Source organism: Myxine glutinosa, chromosome 10 (genome assembly GCF_964187855.1).
Source record: "Myxine glutinosa chromosome 10, kmMyxGlut1.1, whole genome shotgun sequence".
Lineage (NCBI taxonomy): Eukaryota > Metazoa > Chordata > Myxini > Myxiniformes > Myxinidae > Myxine > Myxine glutinosa.
In genome coordinates, this window is record NC_136270.1 from 76,517,819 (window position 1) to 76,539,557 (window position 21,739).

At 45.4% G+C, this 21,739-nt stretch overlaps 1 protein-coding gene across 1 annotated transcript; it reads left to right on the plus strand.

The window, feature by feature from the left end:
- The first annotated feature begins 16,220 nt into the window (after positions 1 to 16,220).
- Positions 16,221 to 17,189, plus strand: LOC137433451 (olfactory receptor 8G17-like). Its single transcript, XM_068125781.2, has one exon. The coding sequence runs from the start codon at positions 16,221 to 16,223 to the stop codon at positions 17,187 to 17,189; it is 969 nt and encodes a 322-aa protein (XP_067981882.2).
- The last annotated feature ends 4,550 nt before the right edge of the window (positions 17,190 to 21,739 follow it).

Here is a 21,739-nt window from a genome sequence, read left to right on the forward strand (position 1 = left end):
GACGGTGCAGTGTGGACCCACTATCAGACACTTACCAAATACTGCTTCAGTTTTTGATGAGGTGTGGTCACCACTCGTCCTTCAGCACCACACTAGCAGGTTGTTCCCTCTGATGTCTGCACGTTCTAAATGCTTTGCTTGGGGGTTCAGGTTAACACCTGTAACCCCACCCTCCCGTATCCAGCTGAGCGCCGTACGGCCTAATCAATCAAACTGCATCAATCAGCGTGGACCTGCCGCCAGTACACAATGCAAGGTGGAGTGCTTGAGGAGCCCAAAAGCCTTTGGGGTCCTTTATGCTACCTTCACAGAGTTAAGCTGAAGGTCCCCATATGTAAGGCCTTTGTCATAGAGCATGAACGCCGATTCCAGTGCCCAAACTCCACGCCATCTGAGGGTGATGGTTGACACACAAGGAGCTATGAAAGTGTAGAACTTGTTACACACCCATGTGAACATCAGGGACATCAAAGTAGGCTTTCTTGCTGTGGTGTGCCAGGGACAACACGGGTGTGTCGCTCAAAACTTGTGCATTGAGAAACACAGGATCCCCATCCTTAACAGCAATGATATCTGGTTTCCAGAGTCCATCTGTGGTGGGGATCCTGGGCTCTCCCATGACCTCAAACCCATGCTGCCTGAGCCGACCGCACACGAAACAAACTAGGTTGTCATGCCATTGGATCTCGCGAGATCTTGCCGGCGAGGGCACGGTTTTTCGAAGCTGACCAGGCTCTCCACGCTATCGAAGTTAGGTAATTGTTCACAATTGTATGTTTGTCCAAACTGTATTTATCTTTCGGCGTGTGTACCTAAAGTGTGTCCCTAGGAGGATTCTCGGTGTTGATCTTTCATTTTTGCATAAAAATAGTCGATTATTTCGTGCCGTGTTATTTGTGGTTTAGTTCTTTCCCAGTAAGCACACAGACATTGGATCCACGTTGAATGAACGTCAAGATTCGACGTTGACCCGAGGTTGAAAACGAGTTGGATTTGCAAATTGGATCAACGTCATTTTTCCAATGTTGAATAAACGTCGAAACAACGTCGAATAAACGTTGATACAATGTCACACTTTCAACGTCGATGTAGGGTCGAACAACCAACATTGAAACAATGTCATTTATTCGATTAAATTGGTCTCAGGTTGGGTTTTGGTTGTCCGACGTCGTGACCTCATTCCAACCGATACGGTCTGGCACCCCGCTCTGCTCACCAAACTCTCCTCTGTTGGTATCCACGGAAATCTCCACGCATGGCTGGCGGACTTCCTCTCTAGTCGTAGTCAACGTGTGGCCCTGAATGGGTTTCTCTCATCTCCTCTTCCTGTTTGTTCCCCAAGGCAGTGTTCTGGGCCCTGTGCTTTTTCTGGTCTTCATCAATGATCTCTCCGACTCTCTTGAAAATCCTCTCTATCTGTTTGCTGATGACTCTACTCTCTGTCGCTCCATTCTTCATCCCTCAGATCGGCAGTCTGCAGCCTCCTCACTCTCTGCAGACCTGGACAAAATCACAGACTGGGCAAACAAGTGGAACATGTCTTTCAATCCTGACAAATCTCACACTCTTATGATGTCTCTCCGAAAAGACTGACTGGACAACCCTCCCATCTACTTTCTGAATAATCCTCTCCAAGAAGTTCTGTCACTCAAACTTATGGGTCTCACTATCTGCCATGATCTTTCCTGGGAAAACCACATTTCAAATCTGGCCTCCAAAGCCAGGCGCCGACTGGGCATCCTCCGTCGTGCGAAGTCCTTCCTTGGCACACCTGAGCTCCTCACCACGTACAAGGCTTTCATCCGCAGCTCAATGGAATACTGCTCTCCCCTCTGGGCTGGTGCCCCTGCCTCACACCTAGCTCGTCTTCACGCTGTTGAAAGCAAAGCATTCAGAAACATTGGAATCTCCCGCGATGAAGCTAACTCCAAGGGCCTCTCACTCACTCACCGCAGACAGGTCGGTGGTCTTTCCGTCTTCTACCGACTCCTTTCTGGCCTTGCCACCCCAGCTCTCTCTGGGCTCTGTCCCGCAAATATTCCTACAGGTCGCACAAGATCTGCCTGCAACCCTCTTATGGTTAAACTGCCAAAATCAAGACTCTCTGCTCACCTTCACTCCTTCATTCCTCTTTTCTCTCGCCTCTGGAACAAACTCCCTCACTCTCTTCAATCCCACTCCACCCTCCAGGTCTTTAAAACTGCTGTTCACCACCATCTCTTATCTTCCCCCATCCAAAACCTTGATCTTTTCTATCCCCGATAATTTCACCCGAAATCCACTTTTTGAAATACCAACTTCTGTCCTGGAAGTCCTTGGTGTCCTTGTGTTTTATACTTCTCCCACCCCCCCCCCCCTTCCCACGCCTCCCCCCCCCCTTCCCACGCCTCCTCCCCCCAAGCCCTCTCCCTCCCACACATCTCCCACACATCTCCCTGCTCTTAAATGTTGTGTGCTGTCAAGTGTTTGTGTGCTTCCCATTCTCTTGTCTTCCGCTCCCTCTTTTTATACATTTTGTTTGTCTGGTTGATTTGTTTGTGAAGTAAATGTCAGCTCTTTCACGAGCCTCGATTCAGTATACAAAAAAACAAAAAAAAACGTTATTCGACGTTGAAACAACGTCGTGTGCCCGCTGGGTTAAGCTTCCTACCTTGAGGCTTTGTTTTCTCTCAGCGGTCGATTGTGGTCCATATACTTTCGTTCTCTCAGTTTTTTCCCAGTCTTTTCACCCCATACTTCCTTGTTTAAAATGTTAACTCAAAAAAAAAAAACATTTCCTTCTTTGTTCTTTTCGTTCGTTCTTTGACCACGTGTTTCACTCCCATTTCACTCCCAGAATAGTTTTCACTGTTCAATTTTAAAATGTTAAAACTTTTGTTACGGATTCGTCACTTCCGTTGTTGTGGTTTTCATCCACTGTAAACATTTTTGATTCCATGTACTATTATTGTTGTCGTTTAAGGGAAATAGATATTACTATTTTAAAAAGATAAAAGTTAAGGTTTTAAATGAAACCGGAACCAAACGATGAAGAAGAGGAAGAGAGGAAGAGAGGAAAAGAAGGCGGAGCGAGTGAGTCGGACAAGAACCATAGCTGCTTCTTGGTCTAGAGCAAACGTTGACGAACGGAGGTCACTAGCGAACTTCGCGTTTCCCGGTAAAGGGATTCTTTCGACAGAGTTGTTATCGCTGTGACAGATCAACCTGCGTGTCAGGTTTTTGGTGGTTGATTCTGAGGAAAATCATCGTCGTGCCGTTACGCCTCGAGAATGGGCCGTCGGCCATTTTGACTCGCGCGGTTTGCGCGTCGCGCAAGGTTTTTATTTGCTTCACTTCAGCCGTTTTCACCGCATTCAGACGTTTATCTGGTGTGGGTGTACAACGCGGATTTTGAAGGTAAATCTGAGGTTCGCCGACTGTGAGCCGTGAAACGTCCATACCCGAGGGTGTGATTTCCCAGTCGCCTGGAGGGCGCCTTTGGATTTCCCAGTCGCCTTGAGGGCGCCTTTGTGCAGCCTTGGCCACGTGACTGTGACTATCATTCGAACGGGATTCTGATCTCGATTGGACATCGTTCAGACGATCGCTGGAGCGGATCGACTTTGGCTTGAAGCCGGGATCGACTTTGGCTTGAAACCGGAATCAACTTGGGTTTGAAGCCGGGGAAGAGACATTGGGAATGTTCTTGTTTCACTCACTTGGAGCACAGTGAGTTATATATTACGAAACTGATGGTACCATCATAGGATATGTATTGATTGTACTTTTGATTACTATTATTGTTGTACTGTTATTCTTGCGTCATCTTAATACAATATTTGTTTGTAAGTAACAATTGGGGTGGCTTCACCATTGATCTTTGACATACAGAATAACACATTTTTCTGCCGTGACTCCTCTCGGGGCTCGGAGGTACACCATGACCAGGGGGTTGGGGAGGAGCACGTAACACTTTCCCCTGAAGTGCTGTATTCTGTCGTTTATTATAACACTTTTTTCTTCTTCTTCTCTAAAAGGTTGCTTTCGACTTGCTCACCAAATCTATTCATGTCAAAAAAAGATTCCATCTCTTACAGTTCCTCCTTCCTCCATTCCCTAAGCTCTCCTGAATTCCACCTCCCCTCCAGCATCCTTAAACGTATCTCTGACTCGAAGGTCACAAGAAACTCATTTTGCAATAAATGTTCATTTCCCATTAATCGGACAACACTTCCTATAATCCAAACTCACCCCTCCCCTCCAAATCTTCCCCATCACCCATCCATTTCAAATCTCCCCCCTTGTCCCTTCCCTCCTAAACTCCCCCTTAACCCCTCCTCTCATAAACTCCCCCCTTGGCCCTCCCCTTCAAATCTCCCAACCCTCATTTTTTCTCCATTTCCCCCCTCTCACCCTCCTCCTCAAAGCGTCCTCCCCACTTCTTCCCCCTTCCAAATCTCACCTCCATCTCCCCCAACCTTCTTCCTCGCTCAACCGCCCCACCCCCCTCAAAGAACACCTCATTGTGCCTCACCCAATCACCATCAAACCTTTTGTCTACCCCATCCTTCCCTTTCTCCTAGCTATTCTGAAATCTCTGACACACCTTCAACAAATCTCCCTACCTCTTCCTCCACTTCCACATCTTAACCTACTCCACCCCCCCCCCCCCTACCTCCCTGTTCTGTATCCGATGCTCCCCCTTCCTCTTCATTAACGGTATGGACCTCAAACATCCGGGGCTTTCGCTCAAACTTGACTGATCTCTCCATACAGGTTGATTCTGACAAACCAGACTTGATCTGCTTAACAGAAACTTTCATCCTTCATGCTGTCTCTGATTCCTTAATATCTCTCCTGGGTTACTCCCTCCTCCGGTATGATATACCTGAGCCTCGTCCTGGAGGTGGGGTTGTTATCTTTATCAAAAACACTCTTCCTCACTCGCCCTGCACTGCCCTCTCTCCACCTCACCCCCATGAGTACCTCTGGCTACAGCTTCCCCTTCGCTCCCACGTTTTGTTCATATGTAATGTTGTACCATCCACCAAACAGTGATGACTCCATCTACATCTCGCTGTCTGATAATATGGACCAACTTATATCTACACATCCCAACATGCTCTTCCTCATATGTGGTGATTTCAATTGTCACCATGCCAGTTGGCTGGGTGTGGGTACCTCTCTCACCGGCCATGGCTCCTCAGCAAAGGAATTCTGCAACTCACTGGAACTAACACAATCTGTCAATTTCCCGACCTGGATCTCAGTCATCGGAGCATCTTCTCTTCTGGACTTGGTTATGACCAACTTCCCTGCAAATGTCTGCTGCTCTTCCTCTGCTCCAATCGGTTCATCTGACGATATGCTTGTTAAAGTGGACATCTCTCTGAGCATTCTCAGAGAGCCTCCTCAGTGTCGACGAGTCTGGCATTTCACTCAGGCCAACTGGCACGGTCTTCAAGCAGCCATCAATCATCTGGACTGGTCTCCCATCTCCACCACCTCTGACATCAACTCATCCTGGGAATTCTTCCAAAGTAAATTGCTCTCTCTCTCATGCACAGATTTATCCCATCTCTTCTTCAGTTGTCATACCCTTCCTCCCGTCCATGGTACACTTAATCTTTTGGTGAGGCAGTTGCCCAGAAACAACTTGCCTTCGCCTCCTGGAAAGCAAATCCAACGGAAGGAAATCTCATTTCCTTTCACAAAGTCCGAAAAAAGTGTGTGTCCATCCTCAGGAGTGCCAGGAAACAATATCTCGACACTGTCAAGACCGAACTCTCAAACCTGTCTCCCTCTTCCAAATCCTGGTGGCGTCTGGTCAAATCTGTTTCTGGTGATTGTTCCACTTCCATCCCCTCCCTTACCTCAAATGGCTGCACAGCTGCCTCCGCATGTGAAAAAGCTGAATGCCTCAACTCTGTGTTTGCCTCTAAATCTTGTGTTCCAAACTTATCCCTCTCTGTACCCACCATACCCAGTCATACACAGCTGCTCCTGGACTCTGTGTCCTTTTCTCCTGACAAGGTTGAGAAGTTTCTGTCAACCCTCGACTCTGATTCTGCAACTGGACCTGAAGCCATCGGCCCACGGTTCCTAAAATCCTGTTCTGCCACTCTTTCACTCCCTCTCTCTGTTCTCTTCACCCTCTCTTTTGCTGAAAGTCATCTGCCATTAGCTTGGAAATCAGCCAACATCACCGCTTTACACAAAAATGGTGCAAAAACAGATACTTGCAACTACAGACCAATCAGCCTTCCCCCAATTATCAGCAAAGTCATGGAATCCATCATTGCTTCGGATATCAAATCTTTCCTCTTCTCCAATGGCTTGATCTCTGATCATCAATTTGGTTTCAGACCAGGTCACTCTACTCTGGACATGCTGCTTCTGCTGTCTCAACAATGGATGGAGGTCCTCAATGCCAAACAGGAAATTAGAGCTGTCTCCCTTGTCATATCACGTGCCTTCAATATGGTCTGGCACCCCACTCTGCTCACCATACTCTCCTCCTATGGTATCCATGGAAACCCTTCACGCATGGCTTGCGGACTTCCTCTCTAGTTGTAGTCAACGTGCAGCCTTGAATGGGTTTCTCTCGTCATCCGGGGTTAGGGTTTGGGTTGGCCGTCTCATCTCCCCTTCCTGTTCAGGCTGGAGTTCCCCAAGGCAGTGTTCTGGGCCCTGTGATTTTTCTGGTCTTCATCAATGATCTATCTGACTCTCTTGAAAATCCTCTCTATCTCTTTGCTGATGACTCTACTTTCTGCCGCTCCATTCCTCATCCCTCAGATCGGCAGTCTGCAGCCTCCTCACTCTCTGCAGACCTGGACAAAATCACAGACTGGTCAAACAAGTGGAACATGTCTTTCAATCCTGACAAATCTCACATGCTTTCTATGTCTCTCCGAAAAGACCGGCTGGACAACCTTCCCTTCCACTTTCTGAACAATCCTCTCCAAGAAGTTCTGTCACACAAGCTTTTGGGTCTCACTATCTGCCATGATCTTTCCTGGGAAAACCACATTTCAAATCTGGCCTCCAAAGCCAGTCGCAGACTGGACAATCCATCCTCGACTGGGCATCCTCCGTCATGCGAAGTCCTTCCTTGGCATGCCTGAGCTCCTCACCACATACAAGGCTTTCATCCACAGCTCAATGGAACACTGGTCTCCCCTCTGGGCCGGTATTCCTGCCTCACACCTAGCTCTGCTTCACGCTGTTCAAACCAAAGCTTTCAGAATCATTGGAATCTCCCGCGATGAAGCTAACTCTGAGGGCCTTTCACTTACTCACCGCATGCAGGTTGGTGTTCTTTCTGTCTTTTACCGACTCCTCTCCGGCCTTGCTCCCCCAGCTATCTCTGGGCTCTGTCCCCCAAATATTCCTCCAGGTCGCACAAGATCTCCCTGCAACACTCTTATGGTTAAACTGCCAAAGTCAAGACTCTCTGCTCACCTTCACTCCTTCATTCCTCTTTTCTCCCACCTCTGGAACAAACTTCCCCACTGTATTCAATCCCACTCCTCCCTCCAGGTCTTTAAAACAGCTGTTCACCACCATCTCTTATCTTCCCCCATCCGAAACCTTGATATTTTCTTGCCCCGCTAATTTCACCCCAGATCCATTTATTTTTGATATATTTTTTGAAATCCCGACTTCTTTCTTTCCTGGAAGTTCTGGCAGTGTCCATGTGTTTTATACCTTTCCCATCCATCCCCCGCCTTCCCACGCCTCCTCCCCCCAAGCCCTCTCCCTTCCACAGATCTCCCGATGTCCCTGCTCTCAAATGTTGTGATTGTGTGCTTCCCCCTTCTCTCCCCATCTTGTCTACCGCTCCCCTTATTATATGAATTGTGTGTCTGTTTGATTTTTTTTGTGTGATAAATGTTAGCTCTTTCACGAACCTCGATCCTGTATGTAAAAACAATAAAATAAAATAAAAATTGTACCATTGCAGGGTGAGTTCGAACGCACCCCTGGGAATTATTAGTCTTCTTCAAATAACAGCCCGCATCACACCACCAGCATTAAGCATCCACAGTCCTCCCAGAGCTAGAGCGTGATCCAGTGGGGAGCAAATTGCCCCTCACCTTAACCGACTCAATGTACGGCCGGTCTGTCCGAAGGCAGGCCGTATTAAGCACCCATCCCTGGGGCTGGGGGACTCGATCTGTATCGGACAGGCCGATCTGCATCGGACAGGCTGTGGCTATCGACTGTTGCGTCCAGCAGAAGGGCCACTATTGCATCCGCTTGTTTGGCCAACCTGGGATGCTTTCTGCTGTAATTCAATCTGTTCATGTTCCGGATCCTGATCATATGTCCCAGGTTTTTTGAAAGATGGCCTTCAGTTAGGGGCTGTCAGAGCACTCTAACCCTTGCAGTCTATGCTCATGCAAAATTGGAACCGTCATTCAGAACTGGGTTCTACTCAGACTGCAATCCGCCGCCCTGGCGTGGAAAAAGGGCATGGGTGTGCCTTTAGGTAGCCTAAGCCACTGCTGGACATGATGATGAACTTGATGGTCCAATTTTCAGAGCACACATGTTCGGGCTATACCAAGCACCAGCTCATGTTGAAACTTAGGCATCAGATTGTTTAGCAACATTGCCATCCTTTGTTGTGGTTTTAATGAAGCTCGCTTTAAGTTTCGTAGTCCTTCTTCTAGGGTTGTGCCGTAGGTGGGTGTCATCACCCTAGGTTGAAACGTAATGATCAAATATTTCAGTTCATCAGCTGCAGTGGCTGCTTCTAATTCCCAGTCACCCAAAGAAAACTTGCGGGAGGTATCCACAATGTATCTTTTGTTTTTGTCATCGATTGCAATATTCAGGGATTGTGACTTATCCACGTTGATATTGAGGCCGGATTCTGCCAGAAGTTTATACTTCTGTGATGTATGTCCAGTGATGAGTGAATCCTGGCTGGTGTTCTGGCATACAGGATCAGGTCATCTGCAAAGGCAAAAGACTGGATGTTCTCGCCACACAGCCTTTTACCCACTCTCTCCTATAAATTACACAAGACCTCGTGGAGGACACTGTTAAATAATAATGGAGAGAGTGGGTCGCCCTGCTTCATGCATTGAGTCATCGGAATAGTCTCGGCAGCAGTCAAGATAAGTGATGCAGTCCAAATATGACTCCAGAATGTATGCTGTTAATGGTGGTGGAACGCCCACTCAGCCACCCATATAACCTTCCATTGGTGACGGAGTGGAAGGCCTTCAACACGCCCAGCACAGAGGCAAAAGGGGTTGAGGTTATATGTTGCATCCCGAAGGATAGCCTCGAGAATATTAATATTCTCCATTCAACCATATTCTCCAACCAAAAATATTCTCCATATTCTCCATTAATATTCTCCATCCCCTCCCCCCTCCCCATCCCTTCCTGAACGCTCGCTGTGCCGGATGGAGGTCGAATGTCTGCGACAACCGCCTGGCAATTACTTTGTGGTGTAGTCAGACAGGGTAGCTGCTGATTGTTATGGGGCGATATTGTGATGGTTGTTTTGGGTCGGCCACTTTCGGTATCAAAACCGTCTCATTCATCCTAAGGCAGTGGGTTCGATACCCAAAAAGTAAACACAGGTTGTACATCTCACAGAGTAAAACATTTGGAATTGCCTTAAGCAATCGGTGGCTCATGCCATCTATCCCAGGAGATCCCTCTCGGAGGAGGTCTTTCTGTCTTTGGACCTCTGGTGGGTCGATTGGGTGCATTACATGCCATTTCTGTGTACCACTTGTAGATTGGTGCAATCTTCTTATTGAAGATCGGTGTGCGACTCTCTCCCAAAGATCGCTCTCCAAAACTCAAACATGTTATGATCATTATGATCGATTAACCCCTCGGCCCATGTGCCTGATATTAATTCAAGTGGTATAGTCATTGAACCGCCGCTAACTGGGTCGAATGAGCTTTTACCTGCAACACCCATCTCTCTACTCTCACAACATGAGCCGCACCAGCGTGCCCATCCTGCTCCCATCTTCTGCCATCCGTCTGAGCAACACGCCTTGTGCCAACACCGGAGGCATTCGCAAGGGCCCCACGATGCCCATCACCCCCACGTGGGGTAGATATAAGGTAGTCATCTTGTTGGTCCACCAGTGACAATGCCTTCAAGGAAGAGTTTGTCCGTTTCCTCATGCAGGAATGGAGGAACCGACAAAAAGGTTCAATCATTGGGAACAAAACTGTGGATGTTGCGCACGGTGGAAATTGTATGGAGATGAAGAATGATGAGAGACTTCTATCCTGCAAGTCGACAAACCAGATCACCTTCCAGTTCGGCACGAGAAGCCGATACTCTCATTGCATTCGACACGGGCAACATTACAGGCGGAAACATTCTGGTGAGATTCTCCGATACTGACGTCCTCATCATACGTTTTGGCATCAGAAAAATGTCGGATGACACGTCACAAGGTCACAGAAAAGGTGTCGGACAAGGTGTCGCAAAAGGTCACACTACAATCATGGAGTATGGCTCTGGCAACAACCAATGATACATCGATGTGTCACATTTCGATGCCCGTCTCGAGGGGAAACAACTCGATCTCAATGAGGCCATGGTTGGGCTTCATGCCTTGACTGAGTGTGACGTCACATCTCATTCTGCAAAAAAGGCAAAGTGAAGCCCTTTTAGCGTCTTGAAGCTGATCCAGATCATGTTATAGCATTGCGATCACTTACGTCTGTATAAAAGGACGTCCCAGCCGTCAGCTAATATTATGTTCGTTGTGTGGCTTCAAAACCTCCAACATAAGTGAGGAACAAAACTAGGCATTCATGGGCATGAGTGGTGGAAAAGGAAAAAAGCCACTGGACAGAATAAAGAGGATCAACTGTGCTTCGCTTCCTGCTTGTCGCCCCAACGCTTGAAAATCACCTCAATCGGGCCCAGTTTTTCGTGAGAATGTGGAAGAGGGCCGACCAAATTGATCCGAACAACTGGACAGAGTATGGTTGTAAGAATTCCGTGAATGGTCTGGGAATAGAATGGTACTCGGGAAATTTAGTCTCGGAGTTAGGAAATGAAGATGAGAACAGTGTCGAAGTGACTGCGACGGAAGATGGTGATTCAGACAACACAACAACTGAGGAAAATGGTGACAGGGAAGAAGAAGAAAAGATAGTTTGAAAAATTCAAGTTATTAACCTTTCTTCATTTACTTTGATACAACACATCACTCGCCTATGATGGAGAAAGATTCAAAATAACCAGTTGGATGACATAATACAATCTATTACTTTCCGTCATCATGTGGTCACTCACGGCTTTCAAAATAGTTTTACTGTAAACTGTAGGTACCGTTTCATATTGGTTTATAATTCATTATTATTCTCTACATGGTTTAGTTTCTGCAGAAAACGAATGTCGAAGTGAAACTTTGTACATTCTGAGGGAGGATGACGTCACATTTGGGGGTTGTTGTCATGATCAATGCCGCTTTCAAAATTCCTGTCATTGGTCATTTATTATTTGGAGGACCCCAACGGAAGATTTGAGATCGATTTACCCTTGCCATCTTTCACATAAATGAATGTCATTTTTCTGGCCCCTTTAATGGTGTTTTAGGGGGTTGAAGCCGGAATGCACATGGAAGACGTTGCAGGGGGTGGGGTGGAGGTATTCCCATGCATCTATGAGGTGAAACCTTTTGCCGTCTTTCACATGAATATATCGTCTGGGCTCCCGGTTTCAGACTCAAGTTGCGGTTGAAGGCCTTGTAGGTGGATAGGAGTTCAGGTTTACCAGGGAAGGACTTCGTATGATGGAGGATGCCCAGTCGTGGGTTGTGGAGGCCAACCTTGGAATGTGTTTTTTCTGTGTGTGAACATAAAGTTTAGCAAATCCCTCTGGCAGAGGATATTGTTCATCCTCCACAACAAACCTCCACAACTAGGATATTAGTGATAATGATTGTACTCAGAGAATTTAAACCACGAGAGGACTAAACTGTCATCTGATACAGTATGTTCCAGGGATGTGAAGTGGGAGTTTATGTTTTTATTTCCCTTGGAGGGTTTTATATTATATATAAATACCAGTTATTGATAAACCAAACAGAATGTGAAGTCGACATTAACAGTGAGTACAATGAAATTGTTGTTGTTGTTGAATAATATGAAAGTGAATTTTTGTCTTGAAATAAAGAAATAAATAATATAACAATAATCCGAATGCGATTCAGTAAATAATTATTTTATTTTTGTGGTAGAGTGGGTTAGTGTGTAATTAACCTCAAATTGTATCAAATAATTACTTTCACATAAATTCTTTAAAAACCGACTTTGGATACCGTTTAACTTTATCATCAGAACTCTCGCTCCGCAAGGCGAAATGCTTCTTAACATGAAATGTAAGGGTTACTTTGATGCTTCCCACGATAAAAACCAGAGCATTGTTAATTTTCAGTTAATTAACCTGTTACTTGATTCATCTGTTCACGGAGCCACACTTGGCTCGGCAAAGTCGATTATTCCTCCTTATACTTTTTATCAACTTTTAGGTCAAACGAACTTACTTTCTGAACTCTGTTCCATGGATTTTAAATGTCAAGATTCAAAATTGTCTTTGTAACGGTTTATTCCGTTTATTTATATTTATGTTTTGATGTCAAAAGAACAAACAGAATAATAGACAAAAAATAACCGTTTCAGCAAAACAATCTAAACTATAACTAAAATAATCTAAATAACATTTCACAGGAATGCTGCTTCCACGAATACAACGGGACCCGAGGTGAGCTGTCAGACAGGTGTGGTCCAAAAATTGATGAGATTTTGACTTTTCTTGCAAAACATGAAAATTAAAATTTCAATTTAATTTGATAATATTGTATTGTCAGTGAATTCTCCATTATTCCTCCACCAAATATTATCTGTACTGTGCGCTTTCATTAAATCGAAGCAGCTTCAGGTGTGACCCCGTGAGAGGTTTTTTACTGCTGGAGAGGAACCGCACGGAGTTTAATGATGGGAATTGTGAGTGAGACGAAAACATTTCTCTTTGCTGTTATTCAATCCAAAAATTTTATCAAAATCGTCAACACTTGCAATGGTTGTTTACAAAGGTCGATCAAACAAATTAATCAACACAATATTTTCTACTCTGATGATGGAGTTAAATTCCTTTGGCAGTGCAGGCTCATGGAAGAGGGAAAGAGGCATTCATGGAATGAGGTAAATGCTGTTTCTCCTATTATTGGGTTATTCATATTTTAGTTACTTTTTCTATTATTTTCAAATTGGTGGCAGAATGTGCGACATGGGTCCTTCAATAGGAATGACTGCATAGCATTCAGATGTTGTGGGTGGAGGGGATCCGGGGGTGTGTGGGTGCTCTGGAGGGGTCAAACAGGGTGTTTGTGCTTATTCACATCTTATACATGTGAATACTTTACTAAAGAGGGTAAAATGTCAGGAAGTAAACACAAAATATTTTCATTCGGGCGCATTTTGTGGATAAAATTAACATCGCACATTATCAATTGTGAATGTTTGTAAATTATAATCGCGCTGTATAACTAAGTCTCTTATCTTCCGTAATGAACTTTAAAATAAACTTACTGATTTGCACTTTGATTCATGGTAAACTGGAATGGTACTCGAACGAGAGTGTACCTCCACCAGGTTGAACAGTTTACGTTTTGTATCCCACTGATCGGTTCCATCCCGTTTTGTATCCCACTGAAATATAATCGGCTTGTTGTTGTCACTCATCCAACTCATCCATCAAGTTTTGTCACTCGTCCAAAACTTTTTAAGAACATGTTATTTATCGTTTTTTGGCCCCATCATTCAACGGTGAAGAATGAGTTAAAAATTTATCTGATCGGGATCCAGATCCGGATTTTAACCAAAATGTAATCAGTTCATCCATGTCACATGCCCAACCTCGCCACTAAATTTCGTCCGAATCCATCACGACTTTTTCAAACATGCTGTTACAGACAAACAAACAAACAGACAAGGAGTGAAAACATAACCTCGATCCACCTTTGCAAAGGTTGAAAATATCGTTATAATCGTAAATGGTAAATCTTATGGATCATATATGAAAGGCAATCAGTGCACAGACAAAACTTATTGATTCATTGCTTCACAATTTAGACATTTTTCCCCCTGGGTGATTAACAAGGAGTCAAGATAATATATCTTCTTCATTAAAAGTGTACCTGAGCTTCTTCCTTTCCCGAGTGCCATCGCAGGTGAGCATTTACACATCGATTGTAGTAATCTATCGATTCAGCATGTCAAACACCTAATGGCCTCAATGGTCTGTGCCGAGGACAAAATGAAGTGTATTTTATTTGGAAGTAAGGGGTCGTGCAGCACCACATACAGTGCATTCAGAAAGTATTCACACCCCTTCACTTTTTTCACATTTTGTTATGTTGCAGCCTTATGCTGAAATCGTTTAAATTCATTGTTCCCTCATAAATCTACACTCAATACCCCATAATGACAAAGAGAAAACAGGATTTTAGAAAGTTTTGCAAATTTATTAAAAAGAAAAAACTGAAATATCACATTGACATAAGTATTCAGACCCTTTGCTGTGACACTTGAAATTTAGCTCAGGTGCCTGCCATTTCTCTTGACCATCTTTGAGATGTTTCTACACCTTGATTGGAGTCCACCTGTGGTAAATTCAATTGATTGGACATGAGTTGGAAAGGCACAAACCTGTCTATATAACGTCTCACAGCTGACTGCATATCAGAGCAAAAACCAAGCCATGAAGTCGAAGGAACTGCCTGCAGAGCTCAGAGACAGGATTGTGTCGAGGTACAGATCTGGGGAAGCCTACAAAAATATTTCTGCTGCATTGAAGGTTCCCAAGAGCACAGTGGCCTCCATAATTCTTAAATGGAGAAGTTTGGAACAACCAGGACTCTTCCTAGAGCTGGCCGCCCGGCCAAACTGAGCAATCGGGGGAGAAGGGCCTTGGTAAGAGAGGTGACCAAGAACCCGATGGTCACTCTGGCTGAGCTCCAGAGATCCTGTGTGGAGATGGGAGAAACTTCCAGAAGGACAACCATCACTGCAACACTCCACCGATCTGGGCTTTATGGCAGAGTGGCCAGACGGAAGCCTCTCCTCAGTGAAAGACACATGAAAACCCGCTTGGAATTTGCAAGAAAACACCTGAAGGAATCTCAGAGTGTGAGAAAGAAGATTCTGTGGGCTGATGAAAACAAGATTGAACTGATTGAAACCAATCGAATCATCTTGTTCCTGTTGCCCAATCAACTCATCCACCTAGTTTTGTCATTAGTCCTCCACAACTTTTTGAAATATCATCCGATATATCGTTTTGGGGCCTCTGACTCAATGGTGAAGAATCACTTTGCAATTTTAAAAACTCTTGTATCCGGATCCGGATTCAAATCTTCACCAAAATTGAATCAATTCTCGCTCAGTTAGCAGTTTCTCCAATGTAACAACAACTAAATAAACTTTTCTTACCTCACAATTTCACTATAGATGAGCAAAGAATCTCCTTCGTATCACAATTTTGAGAAATGAAAAATCACGTGATACATTTTTTGCGCATGCCTGCACCGTGCACTCCGTGCTTGGACCAATGAAATCCAGCACGACATGCACGAGCCGATGCCGTTCTCTGTTATTAAATAATGCCGACCAGCGCAGTCATGATTTAAGAGATAACATGTTTGGGGAAAGTAAATATTGATTTATAGATACCTGAGATGATGTATTTGGAGAACATCCCACATGTGGATTGTGCAGAGCAACGCATTTCATGTTATATTCGGGTACAAATTGGGGGGAATAATCTCCCCTCGTCAAAAAAGTGGGGGGCATATGTCAACATATGCGGGGGATATCGAATTACACAGCAGTCACATGATTACACAGAAACATGTTCAATCACCATATGATCTGTTATTCATACCTCATTTGGGAATTAAAACGATAAAAACCCACAACTCATTCTGCATCATCACCACAAATACACTCAAATTAATAAAAAGAGAGGACATGATGCAAATCCAGTAAACAATTTCAGTGGAGAAATACAAAGGTGTGCTCACGTGTGTAAACATTGAACAACCTCCACCTTTGAGAATTTCCCACTCGTTTTTGTTCCCAAATATTTTGGATGTATTTTTTCAATCAGAATTACGTCATCGCAAAGCGCTAATCTTGGTGTTATTTTTTCTCCCCCAGAGTTATCAAACCTTTTCTCGGAGATGAATCAGTCACTGAAGCACGTGTTCTTCCTCCAAGCGATTTTTAATGAGCCACCTCAGGTTCGGCCCTGGGCTTTCAGTGTCTTCTTCTTCATCTACATTGTAACTGTCACTCTCAACCTGGTGTTGATCCTGCTCATTATCCTGAGAAAGCAGTTACACAAACCTGTCTACATCTTCCTTGCTTATTTGTTATTCATGGACATTATATGTTCAACAAATGTGCTTCCTCGACTCATGTACAGTATCATCGTAAATAACGAAACTCGGATAAATCTTTGTTTCATTCAGGCTTTTTTCGTTTCATTTTATGCTGTAATGGAGCCTTACATACTCGGAATCATGGCTATCGATCGTTACCTGGCCGTCTGCCATCCGCTCCGTTACGGTGTCCTGATCACGAACAGTAAAGCTCACAGAGTGATGTGGGCGACACTGTGCTGGTGTTTCCTTGCTGCAGGTGTTCAACCCTTGTTAATTTTGCGATTGACCTTCTGCAAGGATGTACTTCCTAATGTCATGTGTATTTTCATTGCTGTCGCGAAACTATCATGTGATGATATCACTGTTCAAAGTATTTATGGGCTTGTTATAGCTTTTATCACAATCACTTTTATCATCACAGTTGTCATCATCACATATGGTTTAATTCTGTACGAATGTCTATGTTCAACCAAGCACTCCGAGGGAAGTAGTAAGGCTCTACACACATGTGTCACCCATTGCATGGTACTTTCTCTCTTCCTTTTCTCCTTTCTTTTTGCGATCATCTCTCTGCGTCTGTCAGCGAGCAAATCTTCCTCTCACGTTTTTAAACACCTGAGTGATTCATTGTTCTATTTGCTGCAGCCTCTTGCAAATCCGATCGTTTATGGATTCCGTATGGCTGAGATCCGCCGCAGCTTTCAGATTCTCCCTCAGATGATAATGCAGAAATTAATGAAACGGTATCCTGTGAAAGCTATTTGACTATTACACCACTGGTATTCATAAAAGTTCTCTTCACAACAGTTCACAACCACCCTTTTTGTTTATCCGTCAGTCAAAGCTCGTGAAACAGCCAACACACAGAACATATAATAAAGTGAGTGGGGGACAATATGGGGAGAGAGAGGGAAGTAGAACAACAGGAGTGAACAGCGACATCGGAAGATCTGTGGAAGGGGAAGGAATAGGGCGGGTTACACAACATAAACAAGATGGACACGACAAGGACTTGCATGAAGGTTTTGGATGGGGGAAGACAAGAGATGGTGGTGAACAGCTGTTTTAAATATCTGGAGGGAGAAGTGGGATTGAAGAGAGGGTGGGCGTTTGTTCCAAAGCCGGAAAAAAGAGGAATGAAAGAGTGAAGGTGAGCAGAGAGTCTTGATTTTGACAGTTTCACGAGAAGGGGGATGCTGACAGATCTTGTGCGTCCTGCAGGAATATTTGGGGGACAGAGCACAGACAGAGCTGGGGGTGCTATGCGGGAGGAGTCGGTGGAAGATAGAAAGACCACCAACCTGCCTGAAGTGAGAGAGTGAAAGGCCCTCAGCATCAGCTTCATCACGGGAGATACCAATGATTCTGAACACTTTGGTTTCTAGAACGTGAAGCCAACCTAGTTGTGTGGCAGGAGCACCAGCTCAGAGGTGAGAGCAGTACTCCATCAAGCTGTGGATGAAAGCTTTGTATGTGGTTAGAAGCTCAGTAGTGCCAAGAAAATAACTTCACCCAATGGTAGATGCCCAGTCAGTGACTGGCTTTGGAGTCCAGCTTGGAAATGTGTCTTTCCCAAGAAAGATCATGGCTGATCGTGAGACGCAACAGGTTGAGTGACAGAACTTATTCGAGAGGATTGTTGAGAAAGTTGATGGGAAGGTTTTCCACATGGTCTTTTTGGAGAGACAAAGTGAGTGTGAGAGATTTGTCAGGATTGAAAAACATGTTCCACCCATTTGACAAGTTTGTGATTTTATCCAGGTCTGCAGAGAGTGAAGAGGCTGCGGCTTGCCGATTTGAGGGTTGCAATATAGAGCGACAGTGTGTGGAGTTATCAAAAAAAGACAAAGAGGATTTTCCAGAGAGTTGGAAAGATCATTCATGAAGACCAGGAAAAGTACAGGGCCCAGAACACTGCCTTGAGGTACTCCACCCTGGACAGGAAGGGGAGATGAGAGAATTCCATTCAGGGCCACACGTTGACTGCGACCGGAGATGAAGTCCACAAGCCGTGTGTGGAGGTTGCCATGGATAACATAGGAGAGTTTGGTGAGCAGGACGGGGTGCCAGACCATATCGAAGGCACAAGAATGTGTCAAGGGAGACAGCTCTGGTTTCCTATCTGGCGTTGAGGACCTCCATCCATTGTTGAGACAGCAGAAACAGCAGGTCCAGGGTGGAGTGGCCTGGTCTGAATCCAAATTGATGATCAGCGATCAAGACATTGGAGAAATTGTCAAATTGTGTCAGTCCCAATGAGTCACAGATGTCCTTTGCTGAGGTGCCATGGCTGGTGCGAGAGGGAACCACACCCAGCCAGATGGCATGATAATCATTTAAATTGCCACATATGCGGAAGAGAAAGTTGGGATGAGTGGATAGAAGTTCGTCCATGTTGTCGGAAAGCGAGATGTAAATGCAGTCATCCCTGTTTGGTGAATGGTACAACACATAAAAACAAAAGGTGGGAGCGGAGGGGAAGACGTAGCCAGAGGTACTCATGGGGTTTGGGAGGTGTAAGAGCAGTACACGGACAGTGATAAATGTAGTTTTTATGTGCAGAGTAACTCTGCCACCAGAATGAGGCTCGGGTCTATCATACCAAACGAGGGAGTAACCAGGGAGAGAGTGAGGGACATCTTGAAGGAGGAAAGTTTCTGTTAAGCAGATCAAGTCTGTTTTGTGTGAGGCAACCTGCATAGAGATCAGTCAGGTTTCAGCAGAGGCCCCAGATGTTTGATGTCTGTGAAGGTTAAGGAAGAGATTAAGGCAGGTCAAGGAAGAAGGATGAGGAGCATCAGGTACCAGAAGAGGTAGGGGTGGGAGAGGGTAAGATGGGGGAGTAAAGGAGTAGGTAGGGAGAGCAGTTGACAGTGTTTTGGAGATTGCAGAAGAGCAAGGAGAGAGGACAAGATGAGGAGAAGGAGGACAAAAGGCTCGGTGGTGATGGGATAAGGCACAGCGAGGGGTGATATGAGGGGGGCAGAGGGGAGTAGACGATTGGGGGGTGCATGAATGTGTTGGAAGAGAGAGGCAGTGGAGTTTTGAGGGGGAGGTATAAGAGGGGAGTTTTGAAAGGGAGGAATGAGGGGGAGTTTTGAAGGGGGGAGGGGGGGTGATGGGGGTAGTTTTTAAGGGAGGGGTGAGGAGGAGTTTTGAAGGGGGGGGGTGATGGGGGTAGTTTTGAAGGGGAGGGATGAGGAGGAGTTTTGAAGGGGGGGGGTGATGGGGGTAGTTTTTAAGGGAGGGGTGAGGAGGAGTTTTGAAGGGGGAGGGGTGATGGGGGTAGTTTTTAAGGGAGAGGTGAGGAGTAGTTTTGAAAGTTTTGAAAGTTTTGAACGATTAATGAAATTCAAACATCCAAAATAAAATGGGTTTGTTGAGATTTCCAAGTCAGAGATACGTTTGAAAACATTTTCGGGTTGAATGAAGGCGAGTTTAGAGATTGGAGAAAGGAAGAACTGTAAAAGATTGAATTTTTTGAATCAGACTGAAAGAGCAATTTGAAGACAGACTTTTCAAAAGGAGAAAGAGAAGCGAGTTGAAATAGAAGAGTGTGCAACACGGGAGAAGGAAGTTTCAACATTTTAAAACAAAACTGTGAGCACTGTCTGGGCATTCAGTGAAATGAGGGCAGGGAGGCTTAGGGGGGGGGGGGGGGGGTGATTAAATGCAGAATATGTTCAGATAGAATGGAGGTGGAGGTGTATATAAGCACTTTGTTAGTACGGGAGGAGGGACCTCGTTTTTAGTTTCTTCAGTGATATATTTTTTAATGTTTGGTGGAAGCAGATTTGAATAAAAAAAAGAGAAAGGTTGAAAGATTGTGAAGGAGTTTGGTGAATTACAGAATGGGGATAAAAAGGTAAAATCGATGAGGAAAGAGAATGGGAGGGGCGAGGCAAGATATGTTCGCAGGGAGGGGTTAAGGTGGTTGGTGGTGAGGTGAGGGGGGGGGAGGAGAGGGTTGGTGGTGAGGTGAGGTGAGGGGGGGAGGAGAGGGTTGGTGGTGAGGTGAGGGGGAGGAGAGGGTTGGTGGTGAGGTGAGGGGGGAGGAGAGGGTTGGTGGTGAGGTGAGGGGGGGAGGAGAGGGTTGGTGGTGAGGTGAGGGGGGGAGGAGAGGGTTGGTAGTGAGGTGAGGGGGGGAGGAGAGGGTTGGTGGTGAGGTGAGGGGGGGAGGAGAGGGTTGGTGGTGAGGTGAGGGGGGGAGGAGAGGGTTGGTGGTGAGGTGAGGGGGGGAGGAGAGGGTTGGTGGTGAGGTGAGGGGGGGAGGAGAGGGTTGGTGGTGAGGTGAGGGGGGGAGGAGAGGGTTGGTGGTGAGGTGAGGGGGGGAGGAGAGGGTTGGTGGTGAGGTGAGGGGGGGAGGAGAGGGTTGGTGGTGAGGTGAGGGGGGGAGGAGAGGGTTGGTGGTGAGGTGAGGGGGGGAGCAGAGGGTTGGTGGTGAGATGAGGGGGGGAGGAGAGGGTTGGTGGTTAGGTGAGGGGGGAGGAGAGGGCTGGTGTGAGGTGAGGAAATTAAAAGGTTGTGAAAATAAAAGGTAGGAAAGAGAAAGGACGTTCATAGACACAACGACAAATGAAAGAACTGAGTAGGCCTCAAAAGACACGGCAAGAAAAATCCAACTACTCGAACGAGAACAAAATGGAACTGGAAGCATACCGACAGTAAACACAAAAACAGCAAAATATAAAACTGTAGAAATTCGACAAAAACGATCAGGAAAAACTTATCGTTGAGGACACTGGAGGAGCCAGAAGTCCATGTGCAGTGTATGGTGGGAGCCAGTACAGTGTATGTTCGATCTGTACCGGTTTACTCTACCCTGGTACAGTAGACCAAGTGCTTTCCCGCAATTACCATTTTATTAATTTGCAAACGAAGAGGTGGTGGAAGGGATTTGATGATCAGCGATCTTTGCGTTTATGGATTTGCTCTTTGCGTTTACGACTGTCGGTGGTGCTGAAATGGAGAGCATCAATTGTTCTGCCTAACTTCTGATACATAACACCACGAGCCGACACCTGCAAGACTAGTTCTTCATTCTAGACTAGAAATTTAAACCTGGGTTTGATGTGTGCTCAGCCAGGGTTTCAGATGGACACACTCACAGGCCCCAAGAGGCATTAATGGCAAAGAGAGTTTTGATGGACAAAAATGTTGTGTTATTATTTTCTTAAATTAGGGTCATGTTCATATTTCCCTCTTAAGTGATGTAATGCCTCAACTTTTTTGATAATTCACAACTGCTCAGTGTTTAAAAAATATTGCTTCTTCCATTTTGAATGGCAATTCAACAGAGACCATCTTCTCAAGGC